Source organism: Pogona vitticeps, chromosome 1, assembly GCF_051106095.1.
Source record: "Pogona vitticeps strain Pit_001003342236 chromosome 1, PviZW2.1, whole genome shotgun sequence".
Taxonomy (NCBI): Eukaryota; Metazoa; Chordata; class Lepidosauria; order Squamata; family Agamidae; genus Pogona; species Pogona vitticeps.
The window spans coordinates 34310249-34332371 of record NC_135783.1 but is presented as its reverse complement, the minus strand read 5'-3'; the positions used below and the strand labels follow the sequence as shown (position 1 = coordinate 34332371).

The 22123-nt window shown below is 40.8% G+C and overlaps 1 protein-coding gene across 8 annotated transcripts in view; it reads left to right on the top strand.

The window, feature by feature from the left end:
* Positions 1-3150: 3150 nt before the first annotated feature.
* Positions 3151-22123, top strand: part of EPRS1 (glutamyl-prolyl-tRNA synthetase 1) — a 54888-nt gene continuing 35915 nt past the window's right edge. For 4 of the 8 annotated variants that reach the window (XM_020808455.3, XM_020808452.3, XM_020808453.3 and 1 more), the window contains exons 1-10: positions 3152-3287; positions 9239-9323; positions 14402-14501; positions 14687-14840; positions 15512-15657; positions 16293-16387; positions 17425-17551; positions 17971-18163; positions 18827-18998; positions 20938-21171. In XM_020808455.3, the coding sequence (XP_020664114.3) occupies positions 3245-3287; positions 9239-9323; positions 14402-14501; positions 14687-14840; positions 15512-15657; positions 16293-16387; positions 17425-17551; positions 17971-18163; positions 18827-18998; positions 20938-21171 (1349 nt within the window). In that variant the 5' untranslated portion in view covers positions 3152-3244. Of the gene's footprint in view, positions 3288-3982; positions 4059-9238; positions 9324-14401; positions 14502-14686; positions 14841-15511; positions 15658-16292; positions 16388-17424; positions 17552-17970; positions 18164-18826; positions 18999-20937; positions 21172-22123 lie in introns of those variants that run through there. The other 4 variants (XM_020808457.3, XM_020808456.3, XM_072990416.2 and 1 more) reach the window with 3 other exon arrangements.

Genomic DNA, 22123 nt, shown 5'->3' with positions numbered 1-22123 from the left:
CAAAGGCAGCCCCACGTAGAGCGCATTACAATGGTCTAATCTTGAAATTACGAGCGCGTGGACTAGAGTAGTGAGGGCCTCCCCATCAAGATATGGTTGCAGCTGGGCAATCCACCATAGATGAAAATAGGCGGAGCGGACCACGGACACCACCTGAGTTTCCATGGTAAGTGCCGGTTCCAGATGTATCCCCAAGCTGCGGACCTCATTCTTTGCGGTAAGGGTCGTTCCCCCCAAAAGAAAGGGAGTCACCTATACCACTAATGGCAGGGCCGCCCACCCTCAAGACCTCCGTCTTGTCTGGGTTCAGCCTCAACCCATTCGACTGTGTCCATTTCAGTACAGACACTCCCTTGAAAGAAGGCCTCTGCATAATAAGTATTTTGGTCCAAATCTATTTGTAGCTTTAAAATTAAGCAGCAGTACTTTTGAATTGAGCCTGGAAGCAAACAGGCAACCCATGCTCTTGTTTGTATACTACAGTATTATGAATTGCATAAATGTTGCTCACCAGTTAAAAGTCTGATTGCCAAATGATGCCATTCACTGATGGTTTAAAAATACTTTCTAGGTAAAATCTGAAACATAGATTTATGAAGTCATTTATTCATATGGCAATCTTGAAAATGCTTATTATCTAATTTTTATTAGGGTTAACATTTAAAAAATCCAGCTTCTTGCAACAGAAAAGTTATCTCTACATGATATCAGTTAAGACCGCAGCTAGGTGTTTATCATCCAGGCAGAAGTGACAAGTTTTATAGTGTTTTTTTTCCTCTATATGGACACTTATTTTATGAGAGGCATTTTGCTGTACCAATGAAATACAGCATTTCAGACATGGAAAGGTGGGGTCCTAGCATGAAACGTTAGGCCACAATACATATTAGTCCTCCAGGTGCCACAGGATTATCTTCTGATGCTGCTTAAGAACTCTTAGTGCTCCTGTCTTACCACAGATTGGGCTCCCAGCCAGATTGTCACATGATGCATAAGGTAGTCATACATTTCCTATTACATTAGTGGGCATTTGGGGGCAGGAGCAACAATTTGGCTCTGACCTACATGCATAAGGTGTCCCAGGTCTATGTACAGCAGCCTTGTAAGAAAGTATGCGACAAATAAGCAAGCACAGGTTATTTAATAGAGCCAGGGTGTGTTACAGTGGATAATGATCTGGGTTCAAATCCTTGCTTGGCTATGGGAAATTATTGTGGGGTAAAAACAGTAAATTGCTTCTTAAACATCTCATGTACCTTGAAAATCTTACCTTACTCTCTCTCTCTCTGTCCTTTAAACTTTTGTGTTCATCAATCGAGATGTTAAACAAAACACATATTATAATGAGTGCTATTTACTCCTTAGATACTACAAAAATCTGGCATCTGATTACGGCCTTATGATGAAGGTGGGAAGATGCAGACATTTAGGATAGGCTGTTTCAGGAACTGAGATGGTTTTAAATGACAAGGGCTACTGGGAAGGAAAAAAGCAGATGTTTCATCTTTACAAACATAAAACCCAGCCGTTTGTCCTTGACAAAGTAAAATGTACAGGTACATAGACTGAAAAGCCAGAAGGGAAAGACTAGACAGTTTTAATAGTAAAGCTGAAGATAATTTTAGATGATTCCCAACATTTAAGCATTGATAGAAGCTAAGTTGGGTAGATTTACCTAGTATCTTGTTTCAGTATTTTAATTATGTTAAATCTTGTCAGTGTTTAAAGTTTCTATTCACTGAAGGTTCCATAGCAATTTAAAAGAGTGGCTATTCTAGCTAGAGAGTGCTTTAAGTGCTATGGGGTGGTATATAAGCAGCATGTTTTGCTTTTTTATTTTACAATCACCTGGCACTTTCCAGATGTTTTGGACTACAAGAAGACGGTACCCGGATCATCATTTTAGAACTGCAGAACTGGAAGGGACCCTATGGATTATCGAGGCACAGTGGGGAATAAAACTCCCACAACCTTTGGCTCAGCAGACAAGAGACCTAAGCCACTGAGCTGTCCAGCAGTTCTTGTTTACCAGCAGCCTATCACCTGTCTCAGATGACACTGAGAAAGTGAATCTTGGGTCCTCAAATAGTTAAAATATTGCCAAATAGTTAAAATATTGAAACAGTAATAGCAACCCATACCACTAATCCTTTACACGGCATCTAGGAGTTGTTATTTAGTTGTTAAGCCATGTCTGACTCTTTGTAACCCCATGGACCAGATCACGCCAGGCCTCCCGCCTTCCACTGCCTCTCAGAGTTGGGTCAAATTCATGTTGGTTGCTTCGATGACACTGTCCACCCATCTCGTCCTCTGTCCTCTCCTTCTCCTCTTGCCCTCACACTTTCCTAACATCAGGGTCTTTTCCAGGGAGTCCTCTCTTCTCATGAGATGGCCAAAGTACTGGAGCCTCAGCTTCACGATCTGTCATTCCAGTGAGCACTCAGGCTTGATTTCCTTCAGAATGGATCGGTTTGTTCTCCTTGCAGTCCAGGGGACTCTCAAGAGTCTCCTCCAGCACCACAATTCAAAAGCACCAATTCTTTGGTGGTCAGCCTTCTTTATGGTCCAGCTCTCACTTCCATACATTGCTACTGGAAAAAGCTGTTAACAAATACAGAATCAGACTTCCTTCTCACCCCTATATCACCCTTCCCACCTGCAATTAACGGTTTTAACTGAAGCCTGTGAATCTGCCCCTCTCCCTAAGTTAGTCCTATTCTGAGTGGAAAATGGGTCTTCTTCCTCTAATGTGTAAACCCCACTAAGGACTGATAAGTCCATTCCCACGATACGACAGGCTTCCTAACGTACAATCCAACCACACGGCCCGACATAGACTAGATCCTCTGAAATAAATAGGGCTGGTTAAATCGTATTTATTCTCATAAATCTACTCCAAGTGGACCCAATTTAAGCGACTCTTTTCAGGTCGCTAGCCCACCCCGCCGCCCCCAACACATGAAGTCAGGCGCTCTAGTTCCGCGAAGGAGAAGAAGGACGACCCTCGGCCGAAGCTTAATTTAGGGCCCGGCGGGGCGAAGCCAGTTTTGGCTGCCGACGGAGGACGCGCTGGCTCCGCCGTTGCCAAGGGCCTTGGGACCAGGCCGAGGGAGGAGGAGGCGGCGCCGAGGCGGCAGCAGGGCCTGCCTGGGAAAAGGGGCGGTCCGTCCTCCGCCTCAGAGCGAGCCTTCGCCGCTGCTGCTGCGCTGTCCGTCTCCCCGCTGCTGTCGTTGCTGCTGGAATGGCGCTGAGCCTGACGGTGAACCCCGGGAACCTGCCTCTCGGTAAGGGCTGTCCGGCTCCCCTGGGACCCAGGCTCCTACCTTGCCGCCCCTCCCGGCCGTGCGCTGTCTTCGCCGGTCCTTCCCGGAGCCGGGAAGCGGGGCGTGTATTGCTGCCATGTTGCATCAGGCTGCGTGCGCCGCCCGGGTCCTGGCCGGCCGTTCCTCTGCCCCTCGCCCGGCACGGTCCCGGGGTTGGGGGGGGGACGTTTGGGGACGGCGCCAAGGACAGGGCGCCGGAGGGAGAGGGAGCGGGAGGACCGAAGCGAATCTTCTCTCCCTGAGGGGTTTTTGGGGCGGCGAGACGGACAAAGAGACCGATGGACGAGAGCCAGGGACGGGGGGCGAGCCGGGCAGAGAAAGCGCTCAGGGGTGACCCAGGAGAGAAAAGGGAAACGGGCAGGGACAGGGAGAGGGGGCAGTGGCGAGGAAACGGTGCGTGCGTGCCCGTGTGTGTGTGTGGAGAGGTCTGTAAGCCGGGAGAAGTGGACACGTGGCGGGGATGTTGGGAGACGCCGAAGTTGGTGACAGGAGGGAATCTTCTGGGCTCTACGTGTAGGCCACGAACATCTGTCACAATCTGTGCCTCTGGATTAGTTATCCTTTAATCACCTTTGTCGAGGCATAATTAGCGCCCTTAAGACTGGCATCCGGATTTTCAAAAATGACTTTGCTTAGGAGGTTATTGGTGACAGTCTGCAGCAGTGCAGGGCTAGGGTAGTTACCAAAGGCTCCTTCTCACCGAACTTAACAAATGTGGCTACATCCACATATGTAAGGGATGTGAAATATGTGGATACATAGAGGGATGTATGTTATCTATTTTGTTGATTGTAATAAAGATTTCTCCCTCTATAGTTGGATATATGCAGTCTATCTATTCACTTCTCTGTGTGCGCATATAGATCACTTTATCTTAGGATTTGTGGCTTGATTTGTTGTTATTGAGCATGTGCCCCATGGTGGCCACATAAATCACAGCCGTACCTTTTAAATTTTAAATTATTGATTTGTGTTGTCAGATGCTTGTGATTTGTGGCAACCTTATAAGATAGTGGCCTCCAAAACAGCCTGTCTGTAGCAAAGGCTTTATTAAGTCAATCCATCTCACGTTCACTTTTCTTCTTTTCCTGCTGCCTTCCACTTTCCCAACCATCATTATTCTAGTGAGTCTTGTCTTCTCATGCTATGGCCCAGATAAGATATCTTCAGTTTAGTCATGTTGACTTACAGAATTCAATCTTATTTTGATCTAGCACCTACTTATTTTCCTTTTTGTAGTCCATGGTATCTGTAAAACTCCTGCACTGTTTCAGATGACTTGATTGTTTCAAATAAATCTATTTTTTCAAAGAAAACTTTTCCCCATTTTAAGCTTTGAGATATTCTTGTTCGTGTGCTGTGATCAAGGCTGGGTGTTTGTGCACATTTAATTTGAAATATATCCTATTGAACTGGGTAGTATGTCCAAGAAGTGACATACAGTATTGCTTTGTAAGCCACCTCCTCTCTGCTCCGTATCTTTGATTGTAAATTATAATCATATGATGTGTAAACCTCATTAGACAGAACAAATTCAGAAAATAAGGAATCTGGAGTTCACATGCTGTGAGAAAATGTAAAATTTGAGAGATGTTATTAAAAGGCTACCAATATTGATTTTAAATAGCAAAGACTGTCTCTCTCTTTAGGGAATTCTTTAAGGATTTTTTTTCCTGAATCAGAACTACTTTTAGACCTAGTGTATGTAGCTCTGAAGGATTTATGCTTTGTCATGGAATTTCTATACCTTAATTACAGCTTGTCATCCTGTCTCCAAAAACGACTCTAGCATAGACTACAGTATATTAAATAATGTGAACCTGTCTGCACCAGTACTCCTCAGTCAACTAAAATGTTGAACTTGTGATACTGCATGCCCTAATAGTTTCCAATACATGCAAACCAGACAGTAAATGTTTTTTAAAAAACTATGCATGTATAAACACATTTTGTTGAAGTGTAGCATCCTTCTATGTATTCTCACTGAGTAGGTCTCACCAAGAACAATAGGACTTCCCTCCAAGTAAATGTGCAGCCGTGCATACGTACGGTAATTGTGATTTTGTATCATCTTGCTTCCGGTATGCGGTGACCCTTTGAATTAATGACGTCTGAAAGGTACTATTACTTACAGTCCTGCTCAGATCTTGTGGATCAAAGATTGTAGTTTTCTTTAATGAGTCAATCCTGTTAGATCTTCCTCTTTTCCTACTGCCTATAATTTTTGCTGTCATTATTGTCTTTTTGATTGAATTTTGCCCTTCTCATAGGGTGTCCAAAATACAGTAGCTTCAGTGTAATTATTTTAACTTCTAGTGAAAGTTCATGCTTGATTTGACCAGGAAAATAATAGGAGAGATTTTAAGATGCTGCTGATTTCCCCTCTTCCAACTCCCACCTCTCTCTGGATTTTAAAAAATTCTTTAACCTGGAAACAATGGCTGCTTGAATGCTGAGTCAAGCCTAAAGTACATCTTCCCTATGAGTTGAATGAGTGGTTTTCAAATATTTACAGCACGCCTACAAAATATGCCCTGCTATGTTCACTGGAAGTTATTCCCAGGTACATGGCCTAAAATGAAGAAACTTTTAAGCACACTGAAGTCATATTTATGATTTTAGTTATTCTGCAGCCCAGTGCTAGGCTCAAAATACTTTATTTCCAGGGTTGGATGGTTCATTTTCCAAATAATCCTAGGTTTTAGTTCTGTGTGTACTTATTTGGGAGAGTCTCTGTGCTGCAAGGTCAGAAGACCAAGCAGTCGTAAGATCGAATCTACGCCACAGAGTGAGCTCCCGTCACTCATCCCAGCTCCTGCCGACCTAGCAGTTCAAAAGCATGTGAAAATGCAAGTAGATAAATAGGTACCACCTTGGTGGGAAGGTAATGGCGTTCCATGTCTAGTCATGCTGACCACATGACCACAAAAACTGTCTTTGGACAAAACGCTGGCTCTACGGCTTGGAAACGGAAATGAGCACTGCGCCCTAGAGTCGGACACAACTGGACTAAATGTCAAGGGCAACCTTTACCTTTACCTGGTGGAATTCACTGGAACTTACTCCTGAATAAACATGCATTGGGTTTACACAGGTTAAGATATAACTGTGTATATGTACTTGGAATTACTGTAAATCTCTTCCAAGTTCATTTGAATAGAATAAATCCCTAGTTCAATAGGATCTGTTTCTAAATAAATGTGCATAAGGTTGCAGCTGTGCCATAGGCCTAGTAATATGCTCTTGCAAATTTTTCTGTTTTACTGTCTCCAAATGTCTCTGTTTTTGCAGTAGCAGCTGGGCCAAATCCAGTTGTTATTTCCAACTCGAGTAGACCCACTGAGTCAGTGGGACTTCAGTAACTGTTGGTTTGACAAGCTCATTCATTGATCTACTCAAACTCAGACTAATAACTGTATTTAGATTTCGTCTTCTTGAACATAACTCCCAACAATTAATTTTCAAATTCTGTTCCTGATCAACAAAATGGCCCAAATCCTGTTGCTTAGCAAATTGCACTAGAAGAGGTCCATTGAACCAGTGGAAATTTCGTGAGTCAATTCCTTGATAAGTTCCATTAATTCAGATTGGCCTACTCTAGCTGCAACTAAAGTAAGTTGCAGTTATATGCCCATTTGAATCAGTGAAACTTATGGAGGAGTTGACTCATCAAATCTCCATTGATACAATAGACTAGTGTGATGTATACTAAGAACATGATTTGGGCCAGAATTTTCTTACATAATGCTGCATATAAAATTTTTTTATAATGTGGCCATGGAATAGTGTACATTCTGAAATCCATATTTATGGAGTTGAATACAGTGGTGCCTCACTTGATAATGTTAATTCATTCCAGCAAAATCGCTGTAGAGTGAAAACATCATCAAATGAAATTAAAAAGCCCATTGAAATGCATTAAAACCCGGTTAATGCGTTCCAATGGGCTGAAAACTCACCGTCCAATGAAGATCCTCCATAGGCATTATCCATGCCTGTGCAGCGAGAATTCCGTCCCTAAGCACAGTGGGGGGCCATTTTCTTTAGCCGGAGGCAATTTTGAAACCCGACGATCAGCTGTTTTTGATCATCATAAAGCGAAAATCGGTTCCCAAAGCAGGGAACCGATAATCGCTAAGCGAAATTCCCCCATTTAGACCATCATTTTGCGATCACAATTGCGATCGCAAAAACCTCATCATAAAGCGATTTCCTCGTTAAGCGGGGCACGACTGTAATATTATTTTCTGTTCTGTGCAAGTCAAGTTGGAACAAACTTACAGTGACTGTAACATGGTTTTCAAATTAAATAATATATTTAAGGAATGGTTTTATCAGTCCTATTCCACCACATGAGTCTCCATGTCTGAGCGGGAATTCAAACTCAGGTCTCCTGAATCCTAGGCCACCATTCTATCCGTTACCACCTAAGTCCTCACTTGTACAAAAGTTACTTAATACTAATGATGGTTTCAGTTTTTACTGTCGTGTAGGTGGTAATTGCTGTTTCTGTAGTTACTTAGTGATATGAATAACATGAAGCAGTAGCTTTTCTATCCTGTCATGATTTTAAGTTACTTTAGTTAATTGCTTATTAGATAACATGAGATGTGTGTCCATGAATGATTATGCCAAGTACATAAAGCTTCCTGTTCTTTAAAGTGCTAAAAGATGCTTTGTTATTTTGATTGAAAAAGTGACCTGCCTGCTCACTCATGTCTCCTGTAATTGGAACAAATTAGCTTTGTTTGTTTGTTTTATTTAATATTTTCAATAAATATCAGTTCAAATAGATACAAGTGTTACCCTAAGAATTCTGTCTGGAAGTTTAGAAGTATGGAATTCACTGAAACAAAGAGTTGAAACGTGATTCAGCTAAAGTGAATCCATTTTCAGATTCTGTTTATATTGATTTAATACTCTTCTTGAAAGCTTCAAGGCATAGAAGCAGTTAAGATTTGGCTGGGCTGTGACTTTAGTAATAATAATAAACAACCTTTATTGGCATACAGCAGAAGAAGCCGCAAAATAAATACAATAAAATACGCATACAGGGTTCGTTGCATGTGAGTGGGGTGGAGAAAATAACAGCGTTAAGCCCCTCATTTTAGAGAGGGCATGTTGCGACATCTCTGAATAATGGCGTGAACATATCGAGCAGTTGATACAGTAACTTCCTTGTTAGTACCATTTAAAAGGTATTGGGTTTTCTTTAGGTCATCCCATCGCGTGTAGGAGGGGGGAAAGACCGACTGGTGGAGCAGGCGGATATCCATGTACAAAATGCAATGAAATAGCATATGATGCAGAGATTCAGTTTTTCCCTGGCCACATGGACAGGTTCTCAGGTCTGTAGGAAGGCCCAAGTATCTGCCCTGCACTAGATTTGATGGAACTATGTTGCATCTGGCGAGAGTAAATGCCCAGCGCTCTAGTGGCTGTTCAAGAAAATATAAGTAGCTTGGGCTGCGTCCGAGAGTGAGTGAGAGGTGAAGACGAAGTGGAGAGCAGACTTTTTGTGCCGCACTAAACAAAGTTTGGCCCTATTCACAAAGAAAGTTAAGACTCTAGGGCTATCTCCCGACCTTCTGGGCCTTATACCCCCCTCCAAGGTGTTTCCAACCATCAAAAACAGGGTCCTGGACATTGAAGGGCAAACTTTGTTTAGTGACTTTAGTGTTGTGCAAAATGCACATACATTTTGTATTAGCATCAGGAAACAAATAGACAGTCAGTTCCTTCTGAGGTCATCGCTGAAGACTGCTCTTGATCTAGCCCTTCAGTTTTTCTAGGAGAAGGATGCCAGCATTTGAAAGGATGTCTTCTCTTTGTGTTCAGGGTAAAATGCTGAAGGTCTTTTTAAAACTATGTGAATTGCTTCCTATTTTCATTGTCAAATCTTGTATTCTTAGGAGCCTTGCTGACTGCAGAGCATGTGAAAGAGCATGTTAAAATTTCAGTTGAAGAAGGCAAAGAGACCATCCTCCGGGTATCTGAGTAAGTTCCTCCTGTCTCTGCCATTAGTTTTTTTAAAACTCAATAGATACAATATTGATGCTGGAGACCAGGAGAAAGAAAAATGCTGTTTCAGTACAGGGTGGATAGTTATTTAATACTTTAAGTTTTTGGCTCTTGTGTAGTTACAGATGCTGCTCCTTATCTTTTTTTAAATAGTTAATCTTCCGGGAAAAACCTATTGTCATTTTGCCTTTTTATTGTATTTTAAATGCTGTAAGCCGCCCAGAGACCTTCGGGTAGTGTGGGTGGCATATATGCTAAATAAATAAATAAATAAATAAATAAATAAATAAATAAATAAATAAATAAATAAATAAATAAATAAATAAATAAATAAATAAATAAATAAATAAACAAACTTTTTTTCAGTATTTAGGCATGTTTTACTTTTTCTCTTGATAACATTATTTGGAGTGGGACACTGTAGCTATCTTCTAGGTTTTCTCTTAACTTTGGCTAGTGAGCTACATAGTGCTTGTCATGAGACCTGATAGATGGACACATATTCTGTTGAACAGAAGAATTAGAAGTCCCAGAGCCTCTACAGGCCTAGTGTGTGTAGCTGCATGTGGAGATGTACCGTGTTTTTCACTCCATAAGACGCACTTCCCCCCCCAAAAAAGTGGGGGGAACTGTGTGCGTCTTATGGAGTGAATACTGTTAAAAATGGTGCAATTTGTGGACATTAACAGACCCCCCCAGAGCTCATGCTGCTGTCATATGTGGCTGGGCTCTGTACTCCTCCCCCCCCACCGCCAGTCCTTAGCTGGCTGCCTTCTCTTCCCTTCGCAACTGCTGGGCCACCGCCTAACCCCCCCAGCCCTCCACATGCACACCCCTTCACCCCCGATGGCACCTTGAATGCAAGCTTCCTTTCTGCGCGGGTGACAAGGCAGATATTTGCTGTGTCAATCCTATCCCCCCTCCCCCCCACCTGGTGGGAGGGCTGCCGGGCACGTGCCACCTGAGAGAGTCACGTGGCGCAACCCCCACTCACTCACTCACCTCCACAAAGAGCAGCATCTTCTTTCTCCAGTCTCCCCCTCCCCCACCACTTTTTTTTACCCTCCTGACCCCAACCCAAGCCCGACAGGAGGCCCCGGGAATCTTCTTTGGCTTCCCACCGCCGGCAACGAAAGTACGACTCCGCAGGGAAAGAGGTGAGCTCCGCCTCCCGCCTTCCATGCTGATGCCTCCAGCTTCCCCCTCTCTCAGCTGCCGCCGATATTGCTTTGTTCAGCACCAGGGCCAGGCCCCCACCGCCACCATCACCACCACACCACCCTTCTCCTCCCCTTCCAGGGCAGCGCCTAGGAGCGCTTCTGGACCATGAGCGGTCAACTGACGAATCCCATAGAGATAATGAGCTGGCTGGGGTGGTAAGGGAGCTGGTGGCTCCCTACCCCTGATGCCTTAGCAGTTGTAGGCGCATGCGCAAAGACAGAGCATACCATTCTCTGAAAGGGGGTGCAGTTTTACTTCTGGAGCTCTTCGCGGGAAACATTTCTTGTACTGTACTTGTTCAGAATATTTTTCCCCGTTTTCTTCTAAAAATTAGGTGCGTCTTATGGTCAGGTGCATCTTATGGAGCGAAAAAATGGTACATCTACTTAGTCATACTTTCTCTCATTCTTTGATGGCTGTTCAGATGAGTTTGGAGATAGGCCTGTGATTCTGTGAGGTGCAGGATGGGAGAACGTCCTGCTTTATTTGACTGTCATTTGCTGTTCTTGAGATAGACATTCTGATAAGAAAGTTAATATCAAATAAGGACAACTGAATTGTAGGTGGTTTATTTATTTATTTGTTCATTTAAAATATATCTCCCCGCAGCTTTCTCCTAAAAAAAGGGCCCATGGTGGCTTACCTCATTAGAAACACAACATTGAAAGCTAAAAACAATAAATTATTGAAATATTTAAAAAGAATTAAATAAACATTATATTAAAAATGATAAGTAAATACATTACTAAAACAGATTTAAAGGCAGCAAAAATAAAAACCATCTTCTTTCAGAACCTCTCTTAGCCTGTCACTAAGGAAAAGCCTTTCTGAAGAGAAAGGTCTTTGCCCGCTTGCAGAAAGACAGCAAAGATGGGGCCTGCCTGGCCTTCCATGGGATGAAGTTCCAGCGTCTGGGAGCAGCAGCAGAGAAGGCTCCCTCTCTCATGTACCCACCAGTCATACGAGTGAGGGTGGTGGGACCAAGAGAAAGGCCTCCTCTAATGAGCTTAATGCCAGGGAAGGCTCATAAAGGGAGATGCAGTCTTTGATAGCTTGGACCCAAATCATTTAGGGCTTTATAGGTTAAAAACAGTACTTTGAATTGTGCCCAGAAGTGGATCACTCACTCACTCACTCACTCACTCACTCACTCACTCACTCACTCACTCACTCACTCACTCACTCACTCACTCACTCACTCACTCACTCACTCACTCACTCACTCACTCAGGGTGGCAAACAAATAATAATAACACAGTACAAACAACCCAATATTACCCAGGTAATCAGTAAAAATCAAACATAAGAAAAGTAAAACAACTGGCAAAAAATAGAAACTATAATTTTTTTAAAAAATATTAAATACAATAGAGATTAGGTGGCAAAAATAGGACCGATTCATAAGCAAAAAAAAAAGGGGGGGGGAGAAGCCTAATCAATTGGCAAGATTACTCTGGGGTAAGGAAATAAAAGGCTTGTGGGAAAAGATAGTTGAGCACTTTTTCCTGATATTCCCAAGTTTGGCTTCTTGTACCTTGAGCCGATTATTCCGTGTCCTGCACTCTGGGATGATGGAGAACAGATCCTGCCCCTCCTCTGTATGGCTGTCTTTCAAGTATTTGAAAAGGGCTATCATATTTTCCCTCAGTCTTCTTTTCTCAAGGCGAAACATACCCAGTTCTTTCAGTCTTTCCTCACAGGGCTTGGTTTCCAGTCCTCTGATCATCCTTGTTGCCCTTCTCTGAACTTTGTTGCCATCCTTCTTAAAGTGCAGTGTCTAGAACCTGAACCTGGGCGTACAGGCTCAGAGAAGAATCCAGGAGCACCACTAGCGGTGCACCTGAGTCTTCGGGGGGTGTGTGCCCATCCCACACAGGCTGAATCCCTATTCCTTGATCTGCCTTTCTGCTGACAAGGAGCACTGCTGTCGAATCTGGATTTAGTTTCTGTTTATTCACTCTCATCCAGTCGATCTAGAATTGAAACATCTTCCTCAGATTTAGATGGAAAGGAGAGATAGAGTTGGGTGTCATCTGCAGGCTGGTGAACCTTTCCTGAAGAGAGCAACCAAGATGGTAATCAGTCTGGCAACCAAACCATATGAGGAATGGTTGAGATGCCTGGGTATAAGAACATAAGATGAGCCCTGCTGGATCAGGCCAAGAGCCCATCAGGTGCAGTTTCCTGTATCTCACAGTGGCCTCACCAGATGCCTCTGGGAGCACACGAGACAACTAGATACCTGTCTCCTGATACCCCTCCCTTGCATCTGGCATTTTGAGGTACCTTCCTTTTAAGCCTGGAGAGTATACATCCCCATCATGGCTTGTAACCTGCGATGGACTTTTCCTCCAGAAATCTGTCCAATCCCCTTTTAAAGGCATGTAGGTCAGATGCCATGACCACATTCTGTGGCAAGGAGTTCCACAGACTAACAACATGCTAGGTAAAGAAATATTTTCTTTTGTCTGTTCTCCAACACTCAATTGGAGTGGATGTCCCCTGGTTCTGGTATCGCGTGAGAGGGAAAAGAGCTTCCCTTTATCCACTTTATCCACCCTTGCATAATCTTACATGTCTCAATCATGTCCCTCTCTCCGGCACCTTTTTTCTAGACTAAAGAGCCCCGAACGCTGTAGTCTTTCCTCATAAGGGAGGTCCCTCAGCCCAGTCATCGTTTTAGTCGCTCTCTTCTGCACCTTTTCCAGTTCTACTATGTATTTTTGAGGTGCAGCAACCAGAACTGTTCGCAGTACTCCAGGTGCAGCCTTACCAGTGTTTTGTACAATGGCATTATAATGTTGGCTGTTTTAATTTCAATCCCTTTTTAAATGATACTTAACATGGAATTGCTGCACACTGGGTTGACACTTTCATTGAGCTGTCCACCAGCACACCAAGATTTCTTTCTTTATGTGTCACAGACAGCTCAGAACCCGTCAGCTGATAACTAAAGTTTTGATCCCCCCATGTGCATTACTTTACATTTTCTTATATTGAAACACATTTGCCATTTTGCCACCCATTCTTCCAGTTTGGAGAGATCCTTCTGGAGCTCTTCACAATCTCTTCTGGTCTTCACCACCCGGAAAAGTTTCGTGTCATCTGCAAACTTGGCCACTTCACTTCTTATCCCTGTCTCCAGGTCATTTATGAACAGGTTGAAAAGCACCGGTCCCAGGACAGATCCTTGGGGCACACTACTCTTCACCTCTGTCCATTGTGCAAATTGCCCATTGACATCTACTCTCTGTTTCCTGGTTCTCAACCAATTCTCAGTCCATAAGAGGACCTCCTCTCTTATCCCCTGACTGTGGAGTTTTCTCAGCAGCCTTTGGTGAGGGACTGTGTTAAATGTATGTTTCACCTGGAGGACAGAAAATTAGGAGATGATATCTTCAATTATTTGGAAGGCTGCCACATGGAAAATTGAGCAGGATTGTTTTAAGTGATTATAGATCAGTGCTTCCCAACCCTGCGCCCCTAGATTTTCTTGGACTAAAACTCCCAGAAATCCTGGCCAGCACAGCTAGTGATGAAGGCTTCTGGGAGTTTTAGTCTAAGAACATTTGGGACCCAAGACTGGGATCCACTGCTACGGAGGATAGGAATCAAACAAATGGAATCAAATTAACACAGTTTCCCTAAACATTGCTCATTATTCTGGCATAGCTAATTCTGAAAAAGAGGTGTATATGTTTATTTTATTTATTTTTGTTGCAATATGCCCATCAATTCATCTGGACATATCTTGAATAATTAATTTGAATGAAGTTACATTTCAAATGCAGATACTGAAATATATTTATTTTCTTTTTTTCCTTTTTTGATAGTGAAGTTACGTTCACTGATGTGAACTCCATCGTTCGCTATCTGGCCAGAATTGCCACCTCTTCTGGTTTATATGGAACTAATTTGCTAGAACACACTGAGGTAGGCAGCAGTCTTGTATATTTAATATTGCCTGGAACTACATTTTTGGTTGGCTTCCCTACAAGTTGCAAAGTTTTATTAACTAAATAATGTTTATTAGTATATGTTTGTTGCCAACACTTAACATCTGTATTTAACTTGCTGGGTAATGTTTAAAAAAAAACTAATTTTATCCTTTCCCAAAGATTGACCACTGGCTGGAATTCAGCACCACAAGGCTGTCTTCTACTGATTTTGCTTTAGCAGTTCAAGAGCTCAACAATGCCCTTTCTCTGAGAACCTACTTAGTTGGGAACTCTTTGAGTCTTGCAGATTTCAGTGTATGGGCAACACTAAAAGGTAAAACAACAAATAAAAATGCTAAAATGTTTATACTTTTATAACTGGTGCTTGTATATGTTTACATACAGTATATCACAGAAGTGAGTACTGCTGTGTGTTGCGTTATTTTGAGGGGACAGCACATTTACACTGTTATACAGGCTGTATACTCATTGCTTTATATTGTAGCCAAGTGTCATTTCTTCCGTATTGTCACATGAAAAGATACACTAAAATATTTATGAAATGTGGGTTGGTGTACTCAGTTCTGTAGTATACTATAAATCAGTGGTTCTTAACCTTGGGTTACTCAGGTGTTTTTGGACTGCAACTCCCAGAAGCCTTCACCACCGGCTGTACTGGCTGAGGTTTCTGGGAGTTGCAGTTCAAAAAGACCTGAGTAACCCAAGGTTAAGAACCACTGCTATAAATGATGATGTTTGTAGTTAATAATTATAGAATGCTGTGCTTACTTTTGTCTGTTATAGAATTTAGTGTAAATAGCAGTATTTTTGTCATTTTACCAGATACGTATCTATCATACGTCACATATATGCTGTGATATCTAGCAGTGATGTCCCTTTTTCATAATTAAACTGTTGCTGTTTGTTGTGAGTCACAATGGTATTATATCTTTTCAAATTTCATGTTTTCCTAATTTTTAATAAAGCACATTTGTTTTCCAACAGGCAGTAACACATGGCAGGAGCAGTTACTTCAGGCTAATACTCTAGTCCATGTAAAGCGCTGGTACAACTTTCTTGAGGCGCAACATATTTTTCAGTCTGTAGGCTCCAGGTGGATTGAGGGAGGTACCATTCCAAAGGCTAAAATGGTAAGCTTTTTGCTGAGCAAGTATCTCTGGATCAGATTCTGTTAAAATTCTGTCATTGAGTAAGAATGATTTGTTTGTAAAGGGATAAGCAAAAAAGTTAGGGTGCTACTGCATAACTGTAATAAATATGGGCATGTAAGATCCAAATTAGCAATGTTGTTTGTAACTTAAGAAAGAATTGTGATTTTAAGAATGGCCAGAAAACAAAAACTTGATTTGTGTGTATGTGGCCTTTCTGTTGATCTGATTGAAAGGTCTTTGTATTGTGTCCTTTTTATTAATTTTTTTACTTATGAACCAGCAGTTATTTTCTTTATATCCAGGGTAATATTTAATACTGAAAGGTTGGTGAATAAAAAGTAAAGGAAACCAAATTCAGACATGAACTGAGCAGTTGAGATAGCCATTACAAGGCTGTCATTCACACACTATAGAGCTTTGTACCTTTTTCAGCTAAAGAACATGCTTAGTAAGAACAACAACAAAGTGCACCTAATAGATAGTATATTTGTGCAAAGAGTACTATATCCCATTTCCAACAATAATTCAGTAGCTAAGTTGTTAATCATTTTTCAGAAAACAATTTTTGTATTCCCCTACACACTTCAATAATTCATCATTGCTTTAATTTTAAGGCAACAGAAAAGAAACAAGATGTTGGCAAGTTCGTTGAGCTTCCTGGTGCAGAGATGGGAAAGGTCATTGTTAGATTCCCTCCAGAGGCAAGCGGGTAAAGTGACATGCTTATTAAGGATTTTTGAACCCACATTCCTTTCTCAAAATAACAAATAATGGAATTAAAAGACAGTTCTCTTGCAATTTTTTAACAGAAAAATGATCTTTTAAAAAGTGTTAGAAATTAAAAGTTCTTTTTTTAGTGAAACTGGTTCTCTCTTGAAACTCTATATATAACTGGGTATTTGTACTTAAAAATTGTGCTCATTAAGGTGGCTGTTAATTTTACATGTTTTTTTTTTTAGAATTGAGGACAACTTTGGTCAGGTTTTGCGTAAAACAGTTGTGTGTATACCCAAAAAACTATGAAGAGAGCTCTGTTTAGATATAGGGTCTTTTTATACCCCCCCCCCCCAACATTAGAATACCCTTCATTTGTAAAGCAGTTGCTCCTGGAAATAAGGATAATGAATTCTCCAGTGTTTCAAAAACCTCAAATGCAGCATTTTCCTTATTTCCTCACTCAAGTAGAAGTCTTCTGTTTATATTAGCATCCTTTAAATTCAAATGACAGTTAACACATACTTTTATGTCTTTTGCATTTGGTACTAAAGAAACCCAAAATAGTACAAACTATATTTTTTTACCTATACGTAGAGTATATTTGTTAACATGCACTCATCTTCAGGCAAAAAAGTTGTTGAAATGATATCACTTATATTTTAATAGGGGTGACCTGCCTTTGCTGTATATTATTTTCACTTGTTTGTATTAGTGGATATTATGAGGTGCAATTATCTTGGAAGTGAAATAAGTTTATTTTAGAATACTAGTGAAAGCAATCCCTAAACCATTAGCTTTAGAAACTAGTATTGAGTAATGATAAAGGAAATTCTGAATCGAGGGCCGAAAGCAATTATGCTCTCCTGAAATTATAAATCTAAAAACCTTAGAAGTGTTTGGCATTGAGAGGTAAAACATACTCATGGTAACTATTATAGCAGGAAATACACTACAATTTCTATTTTTCACTTTCTTAATATGTAAAACATGTCTATTTTGCTGTATACTGTACTGTGGTTTTGTTCCTAGATACTTGCATATTGGTCACGCAAAAGCTGCTTTGTTGAATCAGCACTACCAGGTCAACTTCAAGGGCAAGCTGATCATGAGGTTTGATGATACAAATCCAGAAAAAGAAAAAGAAGACTTTGAAAAGGTATCTGAAAGACTTCAATTTATAATATTGTTGAAATATTGAAAAAAGCCAGATACCCCATTATGACTTAGCTGCTTAATTTCATTAGGGTTCTGTTAACAGGGGTTTTGCACATCAGGGAGAAACACATATTTGATATTTAATGAAGGGTTGTAATCACTTTGTACACCTTTCACTTGTGAATGTCCTGGTGAACAGTAGGAGGAAAATGGCTTTTATAGATGATAATTCAGTTTAGTTATTGAACTAACCATTAATTCATTTATTAAGAGGAGTAACATAGTAACAAATAGTCTCCATGCTCAAAGAGAATGGTTCAGATTAGTAAATATAAAACAGAACAACCTTAGTAATAAGGATTAATTTAAGTGAAGTATTTCTATATGTCAGTTTCATTGTGTAACATTTTATATTTGCAGGTTATCTTGGAAGATGTTGCCATGCTGCACATTAAACCAGACCAGTTTACGTACACTTCTGATCATTTTGAAACGATAATGAAATATGCTGAGAAACTCATTCAGGAAGGAAAGGCTTATGTAGATGACACACCAGCAGAACAAATGAAAATGGAACGAGAGCAGAGAATAGAGTCAAAGCACAGAAGTAACTGTAAGATGTGTTATGTAGCTTCCCTTTCTTTTTGCTTAATTAATGTGATATCTGAAATCTGACAATCAGCTTATTACTATTGGCTCTCAGGATATGCTGAAGCCTTCAGTTGCTTGAATCTTCCAAAATAACCTCATTAAGACACACATCTCGGATTTTAAAAAACCTCTTTTAACTTCAGAAAGTCCTTGTAATGTTTAGGGTGGATGAAAAATAATTATGACATATTTTCCCCACTGGACTTCTGCAACATTTTTTGTGGTAGAAATTAGGCCACTATAGGTCATAAACTGCAAGAAGGAACATGGTCTGGTTAAATATAAGACAGCTTTGTACGTTCTTATATGAATTTGATGAATAAAGGTCTTCAATAAAATCTTATAAATTCAACATGAGTTTCTACCTTTTTCTCCTGATGAAGTGATTGGAGTTTTTAATCTGGAATTGCCACCATTTCCCCCTGCACATACTTGTCAAGAAGCCGTAGAAAAGGTTCCTGAAAGAATACCAAGTCATTTAGTTAAAACTTGTCAGAATACCTGCAAGAAATGTTTTTAGCTCTAGACATTTAACTGTTTTGAATGTTTATAATTTTATAATTCTGGTTTTGAAGTGTCAGAGCTATGTTATTAAAATCTAAACTATATTTTTGCATTTTAATAGCTGTTGAGAAGAATATGCAAATGTGGGAGGAAATGAAAAAAGGAACAGATTATGGCCAGACTTGCTGTCTGCGAGCAAAAATTGACATGAATAGTAATAATGGATGTATGAGAGATCCAACTCTTTATCGTTGCAAGAACCAGCCACACCCACGAACTGGAAATAACTACAAGTATGTTTGTGTCAAAGAAAATGTTTTCTCGCTTTCTTACACCATTTTCTACTCTTATATTCTTCTGGAAACATTCCAGTACCTTGCCAGTTTCAATCCTTATTCTGTTGTTGTTGTGATGCACGATCAAGTCACTTCTAATTTAGTGCAGCCCATTAAGATTTTGAGGTATGTAAGATGTTCAAGAAGTGGTTTTCCATTGCCACTTCATGCACATTTTGATGGCCAAATAGTAAATCCAAGTTTCTTGACTCCTAGTCCACTGTTTTATTTATGATACTATGCTCGATCTCCTAATATTCAAGCTTGTTAAATATGCCCCACAAATACATAACTGTGGATATGTGTTATCAAATATTACATGGTACAATATTTTAAACGAGATAGAAAGTATAACACATTAAGTTGTAATGGGGCCAGTTCCACCTGCTTATACCTAGAATCACGGCTGCTTTCTGACTCCTGTGTATCCATCCACTGGATGTTGTAAAGTAGTTATGCCTAGGCAGTCTGCATTGTGTACCTGATTGTGTAACTGACTGTGCAGCTAGTAGCACAACTGCATCTGTGGTACTGTTAGCTGGATATGATTTTGGTTTTGGTGTCAATTTCATAGCCAGTTGTGCAGCAGGATTTTGTCCACCGATGTGATTTTTTAACAAATTGAAATACCTAGTATTTTTAGTTTCGCTTCTGATAAAATCCAAAAATCCTTCCCTGCCCCTTTTTCCACACATTAGCTTTCAGTTTTGGTGACGTAGCTTCATTCAAATGAAAATTAGACAAAGCTAGACACTACAATGTGGTTTCTAACCCCATTATTTTACCATAATAGTTTTCTTCTGAATGTACCCCTCCCTAGCAGTTAGACTCAACCCCTCACCCCATCCCCAATTCTTTGAAATTGGAAGTTGGGGCTTTCAGGGAATGGCAGACACAGAGAGATGATGTAAAGCAGTACGACAATGGAACTAATTACCTCTGGAGATAGTGAGTGCTCCAACCCTGGAAGCCTTCAAGAGAAGATTAGACAACCATCTCTGAGATAATTTGGATCCCTGCATTGATCAGGGGGTGGGAATTCAATGGCCTTATAAGCCCCTCCCAACTCTATTATTCAGTGCTTCAGTCCTCTTTTGCCCTACTGATTTTTCTATGCAGGTGCCCCTCTATTTTCCCTTATTGGTCCTTATGTTTGCCAGTACCTCTGGTTCAAAAATCAAAATTGTGTTATTCACTAATGTTAAACAGTTAGAACTGGAACTTGAACATTTGTGCAGGCTGAAATAACCTCTCTCAATTTCCCCTTACCTCCCTGCCCCTCAGGAATACTGTAGTAGTTCCTGGAAATAATCATTCTGCTGGCTACATAATGGAAAGAAAACTTCAGCATTTCAGCCAGAGTGCATTAGGTACCATGAATGCAATATAGGCTCTCTGAATGCAGTGTAGCAGGGGTGGGCCTGACTCCATGTTTGGGCATCCTTTAAAAAACAAAACAAAACTTAAAGCCTTGCCCCAAAACAGAGGCAGAAGTACTTAGAGAAACATAAAGAATTTTGAGCCCAGAAATTATTGCGAGTAGTAGAACTACCACTTCTTTCACAGAGATTTTTGTTCCTATTAACCCCCAAACCATCTTCATTTCATCAGTATAATTTAAAGGTGGGAGAGTAGCTTTGCTTCTGCTGTTGTTAAGCTATTAGGAACGAGAGACTCTTACCAGTTTACTCTGATTTACTTGGAGATCTACTAGGCTTGTCTTTTGCCCACTCTTGCAATATATTAATGCTTGGTTTGAATATAGTGGAATATTCTTACTTCCTCTTTTGTTGCAATGCGCTTTAGATATTGCTTGCTAAATTTTATTAATATGTGTGGAATACTCAACATCCGCCATATATACACAAAAATTAATTATACTTCTGTTGTGTTTCAGAGTTTACCCCACATATGATTTTGCCTGTCCCATAGTTGACAGTATTGAAGGTGTCACTCATGCATTAAGGACAACGGAATATCATGATAGAGATGAGCAGTTCTACTGGATCATTGAATCCTTGGGTATAAGGAAGCCCTATATTTGGGAATACAGCCGTTTAAATCTCAATAATACTGTTCTCTCGAAAAGAAAGCTCACCTGGTTTGTCAATGAAGGGCTGGTGGATGGCTGGTAGGTTGACCCATTTTAAACTGGTATGAACTATCTAATTCAGAGAGTGGGTAGCCAGTGATCCTCCAGATGATGTTAGAGGACAACTCCCATGAACCTATACTCAAGCCACTGGGTATGTTGGGAGTTGCAATCTAACAGTTTTGGGGCCATGGTTGAATTGTTTTTTGATTGTTGAATTTAGACTCTGTCTCTGTAGATAGAGGGGGTGGAGAGAGAGGGAGAGAGACTAATCACTGGAAAAATAATTTTGTTAGCAGTTGTTATTAAAGATTTTAGAATAAAAATAGATTATACTCTTGCCTACATATGTATATACATTTCAAATAAAAAGGAAAAAAGGAACAAAAACGTGAAGCTTACTGCTTGCTGAGTCTCTGTATGATGATCGTTATTGTATAATTACAATATTTATTCAGCTGAGCTATGCTATTCAACTTTTCTAACCCATATGATGGATTTGTTGTGTTAGATTCTATACTGCCCATATTGGCAGCTCTTGGGAGGTATGTTTCCCTCAGGTGTCTCTTCTATGACCTACCAACCACCTTACCCCACACCCATGGCACTAGTTTTGTGCCATCCCCAGAAATGCTTTCCTGAATCAGGACCAGAAATCATGTGGCCTTCAGCACATTGCAGAAAGATACATACATTTGAATGATGTTGGGGAGAGGGAGTGTTTGTGAAGTCACACCCCTTTCTCGACATGGATCTATTCACCACATCCCATATGATCCCATGTTTGAATTCTGAAGAGTTCCCCAACCATAAATGGGGTCTTTGACCTAAGCAGGGTTGCCAAGCCCTACTGTGTTGTAATGAGCAGTGTTCTCAGGCTGTGTTATGAATATGGAAGTTCAAGGGAAGAGAGAAGTGGCCCTCTGAGTGTTAACCACTTTCCTTTCCATATAAAGCAGAACACTGAGGGAGTGGTCAGGAGCAGATTCAA